Source organism: Etheostoma spectabile, chromosome 7 (assembly GCF_008692095.1).
Source record: "Etheostoma spectabile isolate EspeVRDwgs_2016 chromosome 7, UIUC_Espe_1.0, whole genome shotgun sequence".
Lineage (NCBI taxonomy): Eukaryota > Metazoa > Chordata > Actinopteri > Perciformes > Percidae > Etheostoma > Etheostoma spectabile.
The window spans coordinates 28,752,780-28,772,566 of record NC_045739.1 but is presented as its reverse complement, the minus strand read 5'-3'; the positions used below and the strand labels follow the sequence as shown (position 1 = coordinate 28,772,566).

General features: G+C 42.1%; 1 protein-coding gene and 1 long non-coding RNA gene across 2 annotated transcripts; one reads left to right on the top strand and one right to left on the bottom strand.

Annotated features, from left to right (window-relative positions):
• Nucleotides 1–781: 781 nt before the first annotated feature.
• Nucleotides 782–19,737, top strand: LOC116692109 (uncharacterized). Its single transcript, XR_004332630.1, has 3 exons — nt 782–1,320; nt 10,165–10,175; nt 19,728–19,737. It is a non-coding gene; the product is annotated as an uncharacterized LOC116692109 (long non-coding RNA).
• LOC116692053 (uncharacterized) lies at nt 6,918–17,354 on the bottom strand. Its single transcript, XM_032520039.1, has 9 exons — nt 16,548–17,354; nt 15,127–15,351; nt 13,965–14,123; nt 12,086–12,157; nt 10,840–11,970; nt 10,628–10,747; nt 9,616–9,653; nt 8,292–9,483; nt 6,918–7,151 (listed from the first exon to the last, which is right to left on the bottom strand). Exons 1-9 carry the CDS (start codon nt 17,172–17,174, stop codon nt 6,996–6,998), a joined length of 3,720 nt encoding a protein of 1,239 aa, XP_032375930.1. The 5' UTR covers nt 17,175–17,354; the 3' UTR covers nt 6,918–6,995.
• Nucleotides 19,738–19,787: the final 50 nt, after the last annotated feature.

Sequence of the window (19,787 nt, the reverse complement as noted above, 5' to 3'; positions counted from 1 at the left end):
GTTTTGGCTAGTTTTATTATTATTTTTTGGAAGCAATGTATGACAAATAAAAAAAGTCCCAATATAGAGTGTTGAATGTAAAAAATATCACAATAAATAAATAGAATTTAAAAAAAAAAATTGAAATATACCTCAATTATGAATACAAAATTCAAATAAACAAATAATAAAAAGATTTTTTTATAAATTAGAGCAAAAATAGAAAAAAAAATCATGGGGAAAAAAACTAAAGATGAGAAATCAGCATCTAATTCAATCATTAAAAATTAAATCAATACCATCGTTGGGGATATATTGAGGCATTCAGTAAATCCAAGGTGGGGTTAATATCCACAGCTTTTATAAATACAGATCACTATTCTTTAATCCGGGTAGCCACTTGATAAAGGCTTTTAAACTTTTAAACGAAGCAGCAAGTCTTGGAGTTGTTGTAGAAGGCAGCCCGCCTGTGTGTCAGAACGAGTAAAGAACGAGTAAAGAACGAGTAAAGAACGAGTAAAGAACGTGTAAAGAACGAGTAAAGAACGTGTAAAGAACGAGTAAAGAACGAGGAAGATTTCTCCGTCGCTATGTTTCTGAACTGAGTCCGCACGCAAGATAAAGCTCCTGTGAGCATATCTTTTTTTTTATGGTAATTAAATATGTTTTCTGTCTTTTATCAGCCAAACAATTCATCGATTAATCAAGAAATAAACGGCAGATTAACCAGTGATAAAAACAATCATGATTTGCAGCCGTGCTATAATCAAAGCAGGAGCTCGGGTTTTGTTTGGAACAGCAGTAATGTTCATGTAGCGAACACCACAAAAACCACTGATGTGGCCCTTTAAATCTTTGTGAATGTCATATCTGTGCTTTTGTTTTCTAAACGTGTGATTTTTTAAATGAAAACTTTAGTATTCTTTTAAAACCTCAATAGTACTGTTCAGGTGTCCCACCTGTGTTTTTATTGTTCAAAGTATCATGTTAGCTTTACTAACAGATAGGACATTCAGTATGAATCCGTTAGTTCCCCAGGCCTGCAGCGATGTGCTCGAACACCGTTACCTCTTTGATTGTTTGTTGGGACGCTTGATTCCTGATGGTGCTATGCTAACGGTGCTAACCTTGCATGTAAAGTTGGGTTTTGGTTTTGTCTTTTTTTACCTCTGCCTTTAACTGGCAGCAGCTCAAAGTGAACTGTTGTCGTTGGCTGTTGTTATATCGTGTGTGGATTGGTTTTTTATGAAATGTGATGTGGGGAAGTATTAGTGCGACGTAAAGCTCTACTCCCTGGTGAAAAGAACAAATGACATGTCAGGACAATTAATACAAGTTTAAGTGGGATTTTGTAATCAGGCATAATTGAACAGCTGTTACCTGTTTTTACCGCCCACGTTTTTTTTGTTTAATTTCTATCAGGTCCTTACTAATTTAGCCCAAAACATATCTGTTTCCTGAGCTGAAACATGTTATTTTGACTTGTTGTATTGTTTTGACAAATTTAGAAGTATGTTGTACCCTGGAGCATTTTTTTTAATCATAATGTTCATGTAGTTTATTCCAACTTAATGTAGATAACTAGGATCACATGGAGTTCAGTGGTGCTGCAACATCAGGTGATGGAAATAAATTCTGAGCTGCATAACCTCTGCTTGTTTTTTTTTTAAATAATAAGTCATTATACATGTTAAAACTGAAGGCACTTTTATTCCACCACAAGAAGTCAACATTGTTCGCCACACATCATTTGGAATCTGATGCTGGGAGAGAATCAGTGGCTTTATGTTGATCTCATCCACCTGTGGACCTTCATCCTGTCACAACTGCAGCGGTCTAAGGTGGATGTGTAGATATGGAGGCAACAATGGTTATTTCATTTTACCAGGATGATCCACCCGAAATATGAATGCTGTGGGGAGTTCTGGTTACATAAAACACCTAAACTTAGATGAAACTGTGCAGTGTGTTGATCAAGTGTCCTGGTGTCCATTGGACAGCCTGTGGACTACTTTATTCCCTTGTAGACCAGTTAAACTGATCACAGACAGTGTTACTATAATCTGCATAATTTTCAGACACTTGCATTGGTGGAAGAAGTACTCGGACATTTTACAGGAGTAAAAATAGCAAAACAACAGTGTAAAAATACTCAGTAACAAGTAAAAACACTGCATTCAAATTCATAGCATCAAATTGTACAAACAATTAAAATGCATCCTTAATGACTTTTAATCCAGTATATGATACATATATATTATACTACTGGACTACAAGTCATTAGTGAGGCATTAATATTAACATGATGCATTAATAAAACATCACTCATGTTGCAGCTGGTAAAGAAGGAGCTCATTTAATGATTGATACTACCATGTAGCTATAATAATGCAACATCATTTGTTATTAGTTGATTTATAGTTTGTCCATCCATCTATCCGTCGTCGTCCGCTTATCCGGGGTCGGGTCACCGGGGGCAACAGCTCTAGTAGGGGACCCCAAACTTCCCTTTCCCGAGCCACATCAACCAGCTCCGACTGGGGGACCCCGAGGCGTTACCAGGCCAGGTTGGAGATGTATAGTCTCTCCACTTAGTCCTGGGTCTTCCCCAAGGCCTCGTCCCAGCTGGACGTGTGTCCAGGCGTCCAGGGGACATCCTTACCAGATGCCCAAAGCCACCTCAACTGGCTCCAAAGCAGCAGCGGCTCTACTCCTAGCTTCTCACCCTATCTCTAAGGGAGACGCCAGCCTCCCTCCTGAGGATTTCCTGCTACTTGTATGTTTTGTAGTAATCTGAATCTGCAGAGTAACTGAAGAGAAGGAAAGAGTACAATATTTGTAATGTAGAATAAGTATAAAGTTAATTTGTTTATTAATCCCCAGTGGGGAAATTACAATTTACACTCTGTGTACACACTTTGTTAGTAATCACACACAGGCCTGAAATACACACACATGCTCAGGACCTACACATGCACTGATGGAGAGATGTCAGAGTGAGTGGGCTGCCAGCTGAACCAGCACCCTGTACGGTTAGGGGAGGTACAGTGCCTTGCTCAAGAGCACCTGGCAGTGCCCAGGATTTGAAGTGGCATCTCTCCAGCCACCAATCCACACTCCGTACTTTTTGGTCCATACGGGGACTTGAACCAGTGACCCTCCGGTTCCCAACCCAACTCCCTACAGACTGAGCTACTGCCGCATTGCAACGCAGCATAGAAATATTCAACTAAAGTACAATTGAGGGCAAGCAGAATGAGTCAGGGTACAAGATCACATTATTAAGTAATTACTTGTTTTAAGGTGGAATTTACCCTTGCAAACCTCAGTCCAAGTCATAATAATATGCATATAGTTGGAATATTTCCTACTCTTAAGTAAAAAAAAAAAAAAAAAAAAAAAAAGCTTTAATGAGTGAAAGGTCACTTGGAAACTGATGGTATTTCCCAGGGTTTGAGTCTCCTTTGCATCTGAGAAGGAGTGGGACTCTGGTTGGTTGCTTTTATGTCCAGTCTTGTTGCTCCAGGCACTTCCTTGCCCTCCTGAACAAGTCGCATCACTTCCGCAAAGGAAAGCTGCCCGGCTTCTGTCTCCGCGGTCTGGTTTGGACTGTTTTCAGACTCGGACGGCGTCCTCTGGTCCGGCTGCTCAACACCACAGTCCATCGGAGTCGCACGAGGAGAAGCAGAGCTCCACTGTTGGTAGCTGCTCCGGTCTATGGGCTCCACAAACCTGGCGAGGACAATGGACAAGGATCCCAAAGGTTACAATAGAATAGAAAAAATCTTTATAGTCCACCAGACCTGCAAGACAGATAACCATACAGGCAACATCTCAAACATAGTAAATAAACTATCAGGATTAAAAAAGAATACATATGCTTAAATTCATTAAAATAGCAGCTCAGTTTATTGTCACTTGATTAGGTTGAAGATACTGATGGCATTGGGAATAAAAGATTTTTTGAAACCACTTTTTGCCAGAGGCACTCTGAAGACCCCCAGACTTCAGGAAAGAGGGTGTGTACTATCTGCAGGGATTTGGGTCAGATGAGTCAGTGAGTATTTGGGTCAGATGTTTTTCAGGGGTTTTGTAAACTTAACTGAAGCTGTGAGATAAAAAGCATATTTGCACAAAGTACAAGGCAAGGCAAGGCAAGGCAGCTTTATTTGTATAGCACATTTCAGCAACAAGGCAATTCAAAGTGCTTTACACAAAATCAGTTAAACAGATAAAACACAAGTAAAAACAGTTAAAAATCACAAGCATTAAAAACCGGTAAAACACATGAATAGACAGTTAAAACCAAAGAGAAACATAAAACACAAGAATAAAATTTACAGTGCAGCATAAGAAATTTAAAGAAATGATTAGTCATTTAAAGAAAGGCAGCATCAAATAGAAAGGTCTTCAGCCTTGATTTAAAATAAAAGTAGCATGAAAATAAAAGACCCCAGTATCCTGAAATTGTTCCTGTAACCTACTTAGTTCCATTCACATGTGCTCCATACCTGTTATAAAAGAAGAGTTTGAGATCCAGCAGGTTGCTTCCCTCCCTGTTTAACCCCCTCAGACCGTCCTGAAACCGCAGATCAGCCTCGAAGTCATAAGACTCAAACCTGAAGAAAACAGACTCCATCTCCACTGATCTGACTGGAGTTCATTTACCTGACTACCATCCCATCTAAAGCCCAGACATCAGAGGCACAGGAGCACTTCCGGCATTGGTTTTCATTTGTCATCAACAAATGTTGCCAAAGAAGGAACCCAACTGAGAGAAAGAGCGGAGCTGTGAGTGTACCGCCCCCTCAGGCCAGAGCTAGTACTGCAGCCGTGTCAAAATGGGCAAATAGTATTCAGACCTAAAGTAGTAATACATGCTACAGTGAAAACACACTGCATTCAGTAGATATTCACACGTACCTTTTCTGTTCAATTAACCTGTTTGAGAGTGTATTATATCATTATTGTGTTATTTATTACTGGATTTTGGATCACAGATGGATTATTTAAGTAAAGTTGGCTCTGGTCATAGAGAAGCACATTTTTAGTACTACATATATATACTGTTAGGTAGCTTATTTGAAAAAATATACATTGTCATTGAAATTGTATTTCAAATATTTTGGTTTCAATTTCTGCATAAAACATTGGCCTTGTATGTGTATATGTGTATGTATCATATATATATATATATATATATATATATATATATATATATATGTATGTATATACAGTGTATGTATGTTATGTATGTGTATATGTATATGTGTATGTATACACTGTATATGTATATTTGTATGTATACAAATATATATGTGTATATGTATATGTGTGTGTATGTAGATAAGTATGTATGTATATATATGTTTATATATGTATATAAACATACTGTATGCAGTATATATATACATACATTAATAATATGATTTGTCAGAACTCATAGTAGCATTAGGACTTTTACAGTTGAACTGTAAATGACACTGACTGTGTATTTAAAAAATCTTTTTAAACATCCTGAAAATATTTTTATACTCAGTGGTAAAAATTGTGATTATTAAATGCCATAAAACCAGTTGAGTATACTGTATCTGGGACCCCGGGGTGGTTGTCCGCTTTGCCTGAATGGTCCTCCAGCCTTGGCTCAAACTTATTTTCAATATACTGTAACTGCATATTTACAATATGTTTTTTCAAAAAGATGTTGTAGCCTACAACAGGAAATGCATTTCCCCCTCAAAGGTTTTTTTTAAGACCTTCGTGCTCACGCTCATTAATTGTGTCCATTGTATTTCTGTAAACGCACATTGAAGTGATTCATCATTATTTATGAATATTACATTAGTCTGATCTTTTTTTTTAACCTTTGTCAGGAAAGTTGTTTACTGTCATGTTTTCTGTGTTTGAAACATTTTCATTAAACCTGTGAAACTGTGTGTGTGTGTGTGTGTGTGTGTGTGTGTGTGTGTGTGTGGTGTGTGTGTGTGTGTGTGTGTGTGTTGTGTGTGTGTGTGGTGGTGTGTGTGGTGTGTGTGTGTGTGTGTGTGTGTTGGAAGAGGGTAAAAAATGGGGGGTTGAAAAGAAACGTGACCCCGTGCGATTGTGTTACTCGGGCCTTGACAACAGGATGGCCAGCTGCTGGACGCCATAATTATATTATTAATAATATAGCAATACATTTAGGCAATCACAAAGTAACAAAACAATGATCTAAACTGGTAATTCATGACGCTGCAGTTTCGCAGTGACAGTGAATAATATAATAATAATTATAACAATAAAATAATAAAAAAATTTGGCGCATTACAGTACATTGATTAAAAAAACAAGTGAAACAGCAAGACAGGCAACGACAAAGACAAAACACGACGGAACAAGTGAAAGTGAAGAGTCACACAAACAGACAGGTGTGTGGGGGGGGGGGGGGGGGGGGGAGGAAGTCTTATCTTGTTAACTTCTTAGCAGTTCCTTTTTCTTTTTTGAGCATGTGACGTAACAGCTGATGACTGCGGAGTAAAAAGAATCCGATTTCAGGGTGGGACTGTGAAGCTACCATGCGTGAATCAAAATCACAAAAACATCCTGTTATTCAGATCCGTTTATTCAATAAAATGCATTTAAATGAAGAGGATGCACTCCTCTGTATGTGTAAATGTGAAAATAATAAATAGGAATAAAACAGTTTGTCCGCTGCGAAATTCTACAACGGTAATATGAAGCTCATTTTTACAATATAAGTGCAAAATCAAGTTGTAAATATGAATTTGTAGCTTTTTGTAATTGAAATCCACAGTTAGCCCATCTGTAAAAGGAGATGAGTGTTATGAAAATGTACCAAAAGAAAACTAGAAAGCTACAAAGTCAGACCATCCCACATACAGTACTGTGCCAGTTTTCCCAGTTCAAGCATCCTGCAGTAGAGCAGGCTTACATTAGAAGATTCCACTTTTGAAATTCCCTTCCCCGTCCCTGAGCGCTCTGAGCTGTCCAGAAGTCTCCGCGTGTTCTCCGCCCGGTCACTCGCAGTTGGGTTCTGCAGCCGCGCTCGCTGGAGGCGAGCATCTGTGCCGGGGGAGTTTGCTCTGGTGGGACATTTGTCTCTGGGTGGAGCGAGATGGGCGAGCGAAGCAGAAGGTCAAAGTGCTGCTGGAGCTGCAGTCGTAGTTTCCGTCCTGGTCGGAGAAAGAAAAGAGAGAGCGCCGAGATGAGACAGGAATGTGAAAGAGTCCATCATGCTCACTGTCTTTTCCGAGTTCATTGGGTCTGCAAGTTCTCATTTTAAAACTACCTTTTTTTAGAGTAACGGAGTAATCATTTAGTCTCGAATCGGTCAGAATAAATGAGAAATGACCCTAATGTCACATCTTCAGATCACTTCTTTTGTCTGACCCACAATCTAAAACCCCAAAACATTCAATTCAAAATGATATAAAACTGAAAAAAGCACCAATCCTCACATTTCAGAGGCCATAACCAGCAGTCGTTTTCTATTTATGCTAAATAGATAACTCAAATTGGAATCGATTACTCGTGATCACTTTTAAATTCTTAAACTTGCCGTTAAAACCCTCTGTGTACTGTGTAATATTAGTTTTCTGGAAAACTCCAATAGAAATGGTATTATGTGCAAAATTATTATTATGAGCTTCATTTCCTTGTGTTACTCATGTTGTCCTCAGGTCAAATTGACCCGTTTTCCTACATCAATGTTCTTTTTAATTACCCAAAATAACATAATTGATTCCACACAATGCTCTTTGGCAATTACAAATCTCTACTTTCATTAATTTTGGGGTGTCTTATTCAATTTTATAGCATTTGAAAAAAAAATTGAAGTGGTTTTGAAATAGTATTGATTAAAAGTTAACATATTCCAGTCTGTGATTATCCATCAACATCCATTCCTTTAATTTTAGTCTAAATAATTCCTAATTTCTGCTTTTCTCACTCAAACATTAGGTATAATTTCCTATAAATGAGGTTTATTGATCATAAATCCCAAACATAACTGTAAAACTAAAGTTAATAGTGTTGAAAACGTCAAAAAAGCATCAAAAGGGTTGAAAAACAGGGACAAAAACGTAAGAAAAAGTTAAAAACATTGATAAAAAGCCTCAACAAAAGTGTTGACTTTCAATTTTGACGGCAAGACAACACAAGGGTTTATTGGCTATAAATCCTTGTCTGGTTCGGATTCTGATTCATCAAATTAATAATGTTTCTGTTATTTGGTCCACTTCTTTAAATACATGGTGAATCAGCAGGTGTATTTTGATCAGCTATGAGACAGACATGTTACTTGTTACGCTCACCTCTGCTGTGACGGTGCTGGGCCTGTGGTGGACCCTGTGGTCCAGACTCCTGGTTTTCTCCTCTCTCTGGGCCCGCCCGGCCTCCTCTCTCTGCTTCATGAACCTATTGTTGACGATCCTCGTCACGCTGTCACTCCTGTGCAGCGTAGCGGCAGCGGGCCTCGTTGGAACGCGTTCCAGGTTCTTCATACTGTTCTTAGTCTTCTGCCCTGACCCCGGTACCGGTACCGGTTTCTCTGCCCGGCCGCTCACCCTGCGCAGGAACTCTGTGACCATGCCGTACCGGTGGGTGCCTGCAGGTTTGCTTGGGGGCTTAGCGTTGCTCACAGAGCCGTGGTTCTGTCCTGCACCAGCTCTGTGACTGGTTTGTCGGGTCCATGTGAGGCCAGCGTGGCTCTGGTGGTTCAGGTTCCACAGTGCTCGATCTCTCGAGGTGGATGAGGACGAGGAGGAGGAGCTCAAATTGGTGGATGAGGGGGGAGAGAATGCTGCGGATGCAGAGTGTCTCCGGTAGAGTTTAGGCGAGGAGGTGGAGGATCTGGACCTCTCAACTCTGCCTGACACCCCGTCCAGTGAGGCAGAGATGTGGTGAGACCGGGCGGAGACCAGGGAGGTGCTCAGGACCTGGGATGGACTGCTTCTCACAGTGACTGAGCAATCTGTCTGCAGACCAACACTCACCATCTGTGGCTTCATGTGGGTCTGAGTCCCTGAACAGGCCACGTCCACCCAGCACTGCTGTAATCTCCCTCTCCTCTCCTGTGAACTGCCTTGAACCGTCCCCCGCCAGCTGGCCGTCATTTCCTTCATGTCGTCGCTGAGGTTCGCAGCTGAGCCCAGACAGAGCGGAGAGAGGGAGGTCGGCGGTGTGCACCAGGGCGAGCCAGAGTTGACAGACTCTCTGTCTGCGACAGGGCTTTGCTTCAGCTGAGCCAGCTGGACTCTGCGAGCTGATGGGGGGCTGTAGTAGATGCGGAAGGCTGACTTCTCCGGGCAAGTGTGGCTTCTCTCCACGGACATCTGCTCAAAGTCCAGATCGGGGAAGCTAAGAGGCATGATTAGATGGTCCCACGTCTTAACGGGGTCCTCTTGGTCCAGCTGGGCAGCCTCTTGGCTCAGATAGCACCAGTTCTTCCTCTTACAGCCGTAAGAAGAAGAACGCCAAAGTCCTTTCACTTTTGAGCTGCACTTTCTGTGAAAGTAGGTGATACATGAATTATGACCTCAGTGACTTCAGGAGCAAGATAGGCAAGATCTTGTTCAAGAGACAAACGCAAGTTCAAGAACGTTCAAGAGACGCAAGAACGCTTGAAAAAACACTCACCTGTCATCTTCATTATGAAAGAGACCACTGACAGCACACTGTGAAAGGGAGAAAAACACATATTAGCCAAATAATGGTTGCTGAACTTGTCAATCGTGTCAATGTCGGCCTGTTGGATCCACATCTGTTAGATCCAGACTGAAAAATATTATACATATATAGATATTTTAGACATATCAGATGGATTGACATGACATTTTGTAAAGACTTTCATGGTCCCCAGATGATGAATCTTAGTGACTTTGGTGATCCTCTGAGTTAATCTAGCGCCACCATCAGGTCAACATTTCAGTTGCTTAGATACTTTGATGGTTATGACTAAACTAAAGACATTACCATCAACATTAGCTGTACATTTGTGTTAATTGGCTAATGTTAGCATGCCAGCATGCTCAACTAAGATTTCTAAAACTAAGATTTCTATGTTAACAACTTCAGAATTGGCTCTGAGGGAATTAAAATTGTATTGGCATTTAAACATCTGGTTTAATTTAACTGAATGCGCTACTCTTATTTTCATTGGCATATTAACTGTGCCCCAGAAGAAAGCGGGGATTAAAGTCTAGTCAGTGAAATAAGGACGAGAAAAAAATCAAAGCAGGGATCTTTAGTCATGCTGTGCAAAGGACACGCCAACAGTTCTGTGGCAACAACTCAAATGCTAGATTACATTTCTTATCTGATGTGCGTTAAAACGTTCTCTTTGCATTTGACCAAACAGGTGAAAACAGTATGCTTTGAAGACCCTCATGCACCAGGTCTGGACAACGCAGAGAATCAGTTGAGTGTTTTAATGCAGTAGATTTGAGCATGCCTGTCCTGTTTGGCTGCATCCCCTACAAGAGATTGGCCTAAATACTGTGGCATGTCTATTCATGATGCCTGTTTGACTGAGCGTCAGAGAGACTTGTGGCCAGGGAGACGGATCATCAGCAGGACTTCCCGCTGTATCACCCAGCCTCACACACACAGCAGGAGAGACACATGTCTGAAGGGTAAACACCACCCTTACCTCGGCTGCCTTGCCCTGGGTGATCTTGGCCTCACTGTTCAATTCAATCCGCTCATCCCGAAGCTCTGCACCGAGATCTTGCAACAACCCCCCCAGAATACGCATGGTTTTGTCTTTACCCTAAATTTTAAAAAAATCCACATATTTTTAGATGTATTTGGAAAGAAAAAGACACAATTTGCTGATTTGAGTATAAAAAACTGATTTTGTACCTCTTTTGCCTCCACCCCGCGTCCTTTAAAGTGACACCACTGATGGAGGATCCACAGAATCTGCAAGGACATTCGCATTTTTGGGTCCCTGCAGCTGCGGATGAGGTCCGATTGGAAGGAAGTTGCGTGCCTCACTTGTTCTTCTCTCTCCTTAACCTCTGAGGTGTGGAGGTCTTCTACACTCTGCTTACGTGGTAACTCTTTGAGATTAAGATCTTTCTTGTCTCCAGAGAGACAGAGTTGGCCTTGCTCTTCTCCTGTTAGGAACGTCTCCACCCTCCCAATTAAAGCCAACAGCATGGCCTGTAGAAGCTCCAAAGCCTCATTCAAAGGCCCTGGTGAGACTATTTGATGTGCCTTGCCATCCAAATCCACCTCTGTCAGAGAGGTAAAAGCAAATGAGGTAGATGAGTGGCCAGTGGTTGGTGGCGTCATCAGGAGCTGGATAGCTGAACTTAAAATGCAGGAATGATCTCTGAGAGCTAGAAGGGTTTCAAAGTCTTTCACAGTCATTCCTAAGAGACCTCTATCCTGTTTTGTGTTGTTATCACTCTCATGACTGTCTAAAGGGTCCCACTCACCACCAACAGGACCCTCCCGACTACCATGACAAGCACTAATTGCGCCGTCAGTCTGTGATGAAGTCTCAACATCACTTTTACCTTCCATTGCTGCCTCGTCCTGACCCTCCTTGTACGTTGCGCGTGCTATTTTCAAACTTCCCTCTCTGTCCTTCACCGGTGTCCCAGCTGACAGATTTTCCTCCAACACATCCCGGTTTTCTTCTTCTTCTTCTTCCTCTTCCTCCCCTACTCTTCCCGTTTTCTCTTTCAGGTCGGTCATTTCTGCTCGCAGTCCACGGTTCTCCACCTCCAGTTCAACGATGCGCCGGCTCAGGAGTGTGGCCTCTTCCTCCACCAGTTTTAGGTGAACTCTGACCCCTGCCTCCCTGGCGTGGGCGGAGTTTTGTTTGCTCTCAGGCGATTGGATGTCGCCGTAGGCTGAGTGGTATTTGGCCAGCTCTTCCCGCATGCCTTCGCTCTCTGATACCAACTTGGTGAGCTTCTTGCACATGAGAGCTAATTCCTCTTTGGCAAAGTGAAGTTGGCACCTGAGATCTGCACTGTCATCCTTTGGGCAAACACATATATATATCAACAATAAATATCATTCTGATTAGGATGATGAATAAGTAAACTGCAACACGGAATTTTTCATCGGCGCAGCAGTTACTAACTTAACAAACCTCGATCTGTTGAGAGAGCCTTTTCTCAGCTCTACTGGCGGTTGATCGGAGGCTTTTCTTCTTCAGAGTGCTCTGAGGGATACAAACATGGCAAAGAGGTTCATGAAGGGAGCAATACATACAAAAACAGAACCAACTGAGCAACATGTCAATGGTGAGACATTTTAAAAAGCCATGTGAATTGTTTTAGATGTCTTAATTTCTTACATCAACACTCAGCTGCACCATTTGAGACATGCTAATCTGCCTTCTGAAATTGTGAAATCACAATACTGTGAAGAGACCTCACTGAAGTCCTAAGCTCAGTGTGATACTTCCATGTGCAAACACAGATAAAGGAACCGTTTAATTAAAAAAAAGATGCCACTCTCACATGTCTGTTATGTGTGAAGCTACAGCTAGGAGACGATCAGCTTGACTCAGTTGCAGGAGACTAAATCTGCCCACCAGCACCTCTAAAGCTCACTAATTAAGATGTTAAATTTGGTTTGTTTGACGGACTATTTTTTGACTGAGCGCAGCAATTTCCTGGAGTCTTCTTCACCACAAACTCAGTTTTTGTACAATTTAAATGTAAATGTGTTTTATAAAGCTTCAGATGTGCTGGTAGGTAGATTGTTGTTACCTTTAGACAGAGCCAGGCTAGCTGTTCCCCTAAGGTTCCAGGCTTTATGCTAAGCTAAGCTAATTTGCTGCTGGCTTTATCTCCATATTGAACAGTCCGTCCCTTCTCTACTTGAGTGGTAGTGTTATTTGTAAGTCTGAGCATGAGAGGAATGTAAGCTTCTGTCTGGCAGCATTGTCTCGCTCCTAGACACAAGACAGGATGGCACAGTGTTTTTAATAGTCATCTTTTATGGGCTAGAAGTGGCTGTCATAACAAGTTGGTCACAGTGTTTTCAATTCAAGGTCAGTGGGCCTGGAGGCCATGACCTAAAATGTGGTTAAAGTAATTAATAATGTTCATGGGTATAAACGTTTTGCAATTCTTGAACTGCAAAATTGCCATAATTTGTGTTGCATTTCAAAATAAAAAGTGCAGTTATAGTCTTTACTTCTGATTTCGTCATTGGTCGGGCATGTGCAGTTCAAACTACCGTTCAAAGTCCCACAAACAAGGTTACAGACAGTCTCTGAAATGTCCATCCTCCTTCACATCCATCTAGACTGTGTTTTGTGACCCAAGATTAGGTAATCCAAGTGGATTTTCCTGCTGGGATCAAAGGGACTAGCAGCTGCCTCCAATGAGCGGGACAGACTGAGCTCATGCCAAAGCACCGAATCCTGGATTAAACCAAGCACGTGCCAATGAAATGCAATGAGCGTTATCTCAGGAGCCGTCGAGGTGAGGGCCCGCAAGAATAAAAGGTGGACTGGAAGTTCAATTCAACTGTCAGGGTGTGGTAGCCACGCTTTCATAAAAGCATATACAGGGATAGTTGTAGGTCAGTATGCCGGCGCACAAACACCAATTTGAATGCCATAATACAAGCTGATCCAGATTTAGCCTCCAGCTTAATAGAAGCAGAAAGGAAGAAAGCGAGTCTATTTTTATAACCTCTCTCTCCCTTTTGCTCTGTGAGGCTATCAGCTGTGCCCGGAGGTTAGGCTTCAGCATGCCAGGCTGCTTCACCCTGCTCCGGCACCAGGCAGCTGCTGGCCGTGCCCTCCTCTCATATCATTGATCTGCACCCGGGTCATGTGTCACCTGACATCAGGGTGACCGAGGGATGAGGGGGACAACTGGCTGGGATGGGTGCAGCTGTGTAGCAGCAGAAATGGAGAGGAGGATTCCTGACTATAGAGATGGAGGCTCGTGAAGGGTGTTTATGCAGTTTATGCTTCTATAAATCTAAAATGTTGGGCATTAATGTCGCACCTCTCTGACTTTCTCCACCTCAGCCTGTAACACCTGCTTGGCCACTTCCAGTTCCTGGGTCTTCTCACGCAGGGCCTCATTTTCCCACTCCAACTGGGAATTCTTCTTCTGCACCCCCTCCAGCTCGTTGTACAGCCGGAGGGACACACTCTTTGCAACCTGTAAACAAAGCCAACAGCAGGTTAGTGTATCTCCAATCATGGTCTGATTATGATACTATGGGCCCCTGGGAAGGGACATGTAAAGGCTCCTCACCCCTCCTACACAATAACAAGACCCATAGATTGAAAAATACACAAGTCTTTTTTGCATCTCTTTGTGGTAATTTTAATGTCTATTTGTGGTTGTTGTGTGTCTCTTTGTATTTTGCATCTCTTGTGGTAGTCTTGTGGTCTTTTTGCATCTTTGTCAAAATGTTACGTCTCTTTCAGGTTGTTTTACAACTCTTTGTAATCATTTTGCACCTCTTTTAGACCTTTGACCGACTTGCCAACAAGAAATGTTTATAGTCACTTCCAACAGAGGCTCTGGAGCTCTGGAGCTCTGGCTCCAATCAGGCTGTAAAGAAAATCTTCTACTCCTGATTTTACCTCCTTTCCAGCGCTGTAAGAGAGACTTCACAGGAATTCACCATAGGAGTGTGTCAGAGGGTGAGAGGGTGAGGCTGGTGGGTAATCCTACACCATCACCATGCTCACCCCGGCTCAAAGAAATACAGTCTGGCTGCCACCACAGACGCTCATTTAACGACAGCTTTTGATAAAGATTACTGTGCTTTTATGTTTCCTACTGATGGAGAACAACTCACCACATAACCACACCATGGTTGGACAAAACTACAAACAGGATGCATGATAAAGACATTTCCAACTAATGACGTTTTTGTGGTTCTGACTAACAGAAGGGAGTATTTTACAGCGCAGTGAACAGTCGTGAGTCAGGCTGCTGTCAACTGATTACAGTCCTTTAGTGCGTACAATCGACGCAACCAATAAAACAAGAAATAGCTTTGTGGGGATAACAGATTGATGGTTGCCAACTGGAATAGCAGTGATTCAGTCAAAAGCCAATTTGGGAGAATGTACTGTTTGTTGGTGCTGGGAGAGGTTTAACAAGACCACATGATGACGGAGTGGGAGGAGTAACTGAAATGGTTTCTGACCATAATATCGTGCTCCAAGCCCCGGACCAGCTCCCCGTCCACCTGCCCCGTCTGAGCCACTCGGATGCTGCGGCGCTCGGCCTTGCGGAGGCGGTACTGCAGGATGCGACAGGTCTTGTTGGCCTGCTCCAGCTGCAGACGCAGCTCCTGCAGCTGGAACACCTCCTCCTCCTGGAACATGTCGCGCATTTCCAGCATCTCACAGCGAAGCTCCTCCACCTCATCCTGGGACAAACACCCAAATACTTTAAATGTTGCTTTTTGTTTCTATATTCAACTATCCTCTTGTGTAACGAATTGATATGTAATAAACATTATTTTGTGAGTATAAGGAAAATAAGTACAAAATGTTTTTATCATTGCCCCTGAAGCTCACTTCCTCATGAGCTGCCATTGTCAGAAAAAGAAAAAAACAAGAAACTTTTCTTTTTGCATAAGTTGTTATTGGATTGGGCCTTTAAACATTCTGAGTCAAAGCCCTGAGTCAAAGCCCTGGTGACTAGTTTAATAGTATGGTTCCGTAATCCCCTTGACTCCTTATTTACATTTATTAGGGGACAGATGTCATGTACCAAATATATAAAAATGTGCGTTTCCTATTATGGGTAGGATTACAGCTTCCAATTGTTTTGATGGCATTGAAATCCGGACTTGAACTATTGGGTTTAATTTGTATTTGTTTTATCATTGACCTGACCTGAAGATGTCAACACACTGAAGATGGCTGTGTTACAAACTGAAGATGTGGATTGTGAATGATGTTTTCCAGTTGTATTATGGGAAATGTAGAGTCCAGTGATTTTTGTTTTTCGAACCTTTCTCTCGTTAGGCTCACAACTTTATACAAGTGCAAAACTAGTAAATTGTTGGAGTACCCCTTTAAATCCCCAAAACTGGACCTTCTGATTGGTTTAAATCCCACTTTTTAAGCACCTCATTCATCCTACTTTATGTAGGATGAATCAATCCTTAATTTATATAGTGAAAGTTTTCACATTGTGCTTCCACAACATGGAAAACGCTACTGGTGTCACAGATCATATGTGGTTTTCTTTCTCTTTTTTAACTTTATTGCCCATATTAAACATTGCAGGCAATTTTAGCAATACATTACACACGCAGACACTCTCAAGGAGAGGTCAACACTCGTGACTTTTGATTCTTGCATAAAAGTCACGAGTGTTGACCTGTCCCCTCACCTCTCCCCTCCCTTGTCCTTAAGTCTCTAATGAAGACTGACAAGAGCTTTTACTGAAAATCGGCTCTGGTGTTCAGAGTCTGAAGGCCTCTTATATCTAACAAAGAAGCGACACACAGACTTGAAAACAAATGTGTTCATATGTGCAAGCAACCCATATATCATGGAACTAGAGTTAAAATATCAAACTCAATTAAAAAAAATCTAATTCAAATAAACTTACTTTCAAATACTCGTTCTCTGACCTCAAATCGTCCACCTCCCTGACAAGGTCTTCGGTTGTCTCTCCCATCATGAGATCCATAAATGACCCCGAAGAGTTAAACAGACTGAGACCCTGTCCAGCAGCATCAGGCTGGAGAGCGCAGGAATCCCTCTGCGCCTTTACACACGGTTTCCCGTCGCCTTTCCTCTCGCTGTCCGGGCTCAACAAAGCTTCCCCGTCAATCCAGCTTAAATAATTGTCGCTGTTCGCGAAGTTGTGCTTATTGTTGTTGCCCTCCGAGGGGCAGTCGGATATTTCTGAGCTGCTGTCTGAGGAGGAGAGTTTCCCAGACAGGCAGCCGGAGTCTTTGCTCAGGTCCTCTGAAGTGTTGCTGGCGTCGGACAGTTTCCTCTGCGCGCCGGGGCACTCCACCGTGGCGCATGATGACACGTTCACCGGTCGTTTCCCCTGCAGTCCCGCCGATCTGACCTCCTTCCCAGAGTCGCACTGGCCTGACTGAGGGCCACTTTGGGCATTTATAGAAGCAAGATCTTTCTTCTTCTTTTGGGCAGAAACCTGCTGCGATCTGGGTTGTTTGTGGCTCCGGAGCGCAGTCTTTGCGCACTTGTCTCCGTCTCTGTTCATCCCGACTCTCGTTCTCTTTTTCTTCTTCTAAGTACAAATATAATTTTTTTTTTTCAGTTCAGGATGATCATGATGTGTCCACCAATATGTTGAAAGGTCTTCAAGTCCGCAGCTCACAGCTCACTGAAGACATCTGACTGGTTGTTCTCCATCCCGAAGACTGAAACTTTTGCCAAAATGCCAGAGAAGCAGGGTAGAAAGTGACCAGCAGTGTGTAACTTTTAACGCAGCTTGCAGTGACTTCCGGTCCTCAGTTCCAAAATAAAATCCTCTTATTAACATTTGACAATGTCCAGTGTTCTGCAATGTCTTTCTTTTTCCTTGTCATCAAAGTAAACCATTTGTTTCCTCCATCTTTTCAAAAACATTGTTGACGACAAAAAAGATTCGAATCCTTGTAAAATATCTCTTCGCTTGCAATTAATTGAGCTTAAATAGCAACAAGTAGGCGAGAACTAGACTTTTTCTGTTTATTTTTTAATTTGAAATACCAATCGTTCCACCTCCACCTTCAATCTCCCCATCGAGGCGAGCGATAGACAATTGGAGATTTTATTTTAAAAAAGCATCACTTACTGTGACTTTTGGTGACTTGACACCGTTAAGCTGACGTTGCAGCCCATTTTTCTTTACCTCATATTTATTAAACTAATGTTAAAACAGTCAAAACCCGTTAGATCTCTGTACGTCAACAGATCCGGGAGGCACCATGTTCAATATGTTCATGCATTGTCACTTCAAATGGGATTCTAGTAAGGGTTCCGATATTTTGCCATGTAGCCTATATTTCAAATTTAATCTTGAAATAAATCTCTACATTTTGAGGTCAATTGATCTCAGGTACAAAGCTGCCACCTTGTGGACTTATAATGGAGTTTCAGCTAATTCATCAGTCGACATGCAGATTTGCAGGAGGCCCACAGTAAGATGAACCATAGCTGTCTAATAATACCTCAAACAAACCACACAATCTTGTGAAAGGAGCGAGTGGTTCATCACATTTATTAAATGCCTCTCTGTTGTCTCAAGTGGAGATTTTAAATGTCTAATTTAATTCATTTAGGCAACAATCATAATAAAACCGGTTTATTCAAATATTGATTCTTTGAGATGCTGCTCGTTTTGGTCACTGTTGTCTTAAGATCCTGACCGCTCATTGGACACAAGAGAAGGTGTTCCGAGAAACACAGGAACTCAACGAGATGCAGGCCCACATCAAACTGATTTGGCACCTTTTGCATGTACCTGATCCTTTATAATACTGGGAAGAATGCTGAGCCATATTGTTTGTATAGGAATTTTGTCAAATAATAATAATAACTAGAAAATTCCGCAGAAATTTTATCAGTGTGCCTGCTATTGGGGCCCATCCACACACACACACAATGGAAACATCAGTTAGGAGTCAGTTGGTCAACATGGCCGCCAGGGAACAGGGTCATGATAGAGGTGGGTGTGTGTGTTTGGTGTGTATGTGGTGTGTGGTGTGGTCTGTGGGGTGTCTGTGTGTGTGTCTGGGTGTCTGTCATCCTGCAGCCCCCCCCTCTGTCCTCTCAGTAACAGAACCTGTTGCTATGGTGATTTCCTTAGAGAAAGGGGCAGATACGTTCTCTCAATGTTATCAAAAGGCAGTTGGTGAGCCTAGCGCGAAAGGTTTTAGTCCGATGACTCCATAGTTACATGTCTGTGATCGGCAAAAGATTCCCTACATGCTGACCAACTAGGATGTCTAAAGAGTTAACACTGGAGGAGAGAGAGCAATTTGTTTGGGGAAAAAATCGTGAATCGGACCCGCTGCATGATTTCTCTCGACAGTTGGTAGATCACAGCCAACAATTTAAGTCCGATAGTCTCCATAGTTACATGTCTGCGACCGGAACAAGATTCCCTACATTTGACTAATAATGAAGACTGCAGAGTTAAAACTGGAGGGAGAAAGAGCAATTTGTTCGGGAAACTTCCAGATATCCGTACCGCAGCCCCTCACTCTGTCTCCCACTCTAGCTCTGAACATTCCGCCACATACACACACATTGGAAAATCTGAGACGCTCTGAAAACGGGACGATACGTAAATGGGATTTGGGAGAAACCGTGCTAGATATCTGAACGACCATTCAGCCCAATAAACCCCAAAGTCTTGTCTTGGTTTAAACTTTTAATCATGTTCTACGTTAAAGTATGGCGACGCGCATGGTCCCAAAGAGGGGGGTTTTGAGCGATTTGAGAGATTTCCCGAACATTTCCCATTCAGGTCAAAGAGAAATTTTTGCCGTATTTTGCCCATTTCGGTAAAACCACGCGGCAAATCTGGTTGAAACTACATAGCATACCATTCCCGATCATACCCACATTCGGTGTAATGTTTGCGCGTGTTGCAACGCTTTGGGACTAGTAGCGGGACGAAAATGTGGCGGAAGAAGGAGAAGAATAATAAGTATGGGCAATAATAATCATTGTGCCAATTGCTGCTAATGCAGCACATTGGCACACTGAATAAAAAGTAAAAAGATTTGTATCAAGACATACATCATAGAACATAGTTGCGTAGTAGCTTGGGAAGTTATTTGAGTTGCAACTAATGTTTTTTTTTTAAATTTTAAATACTATGTGT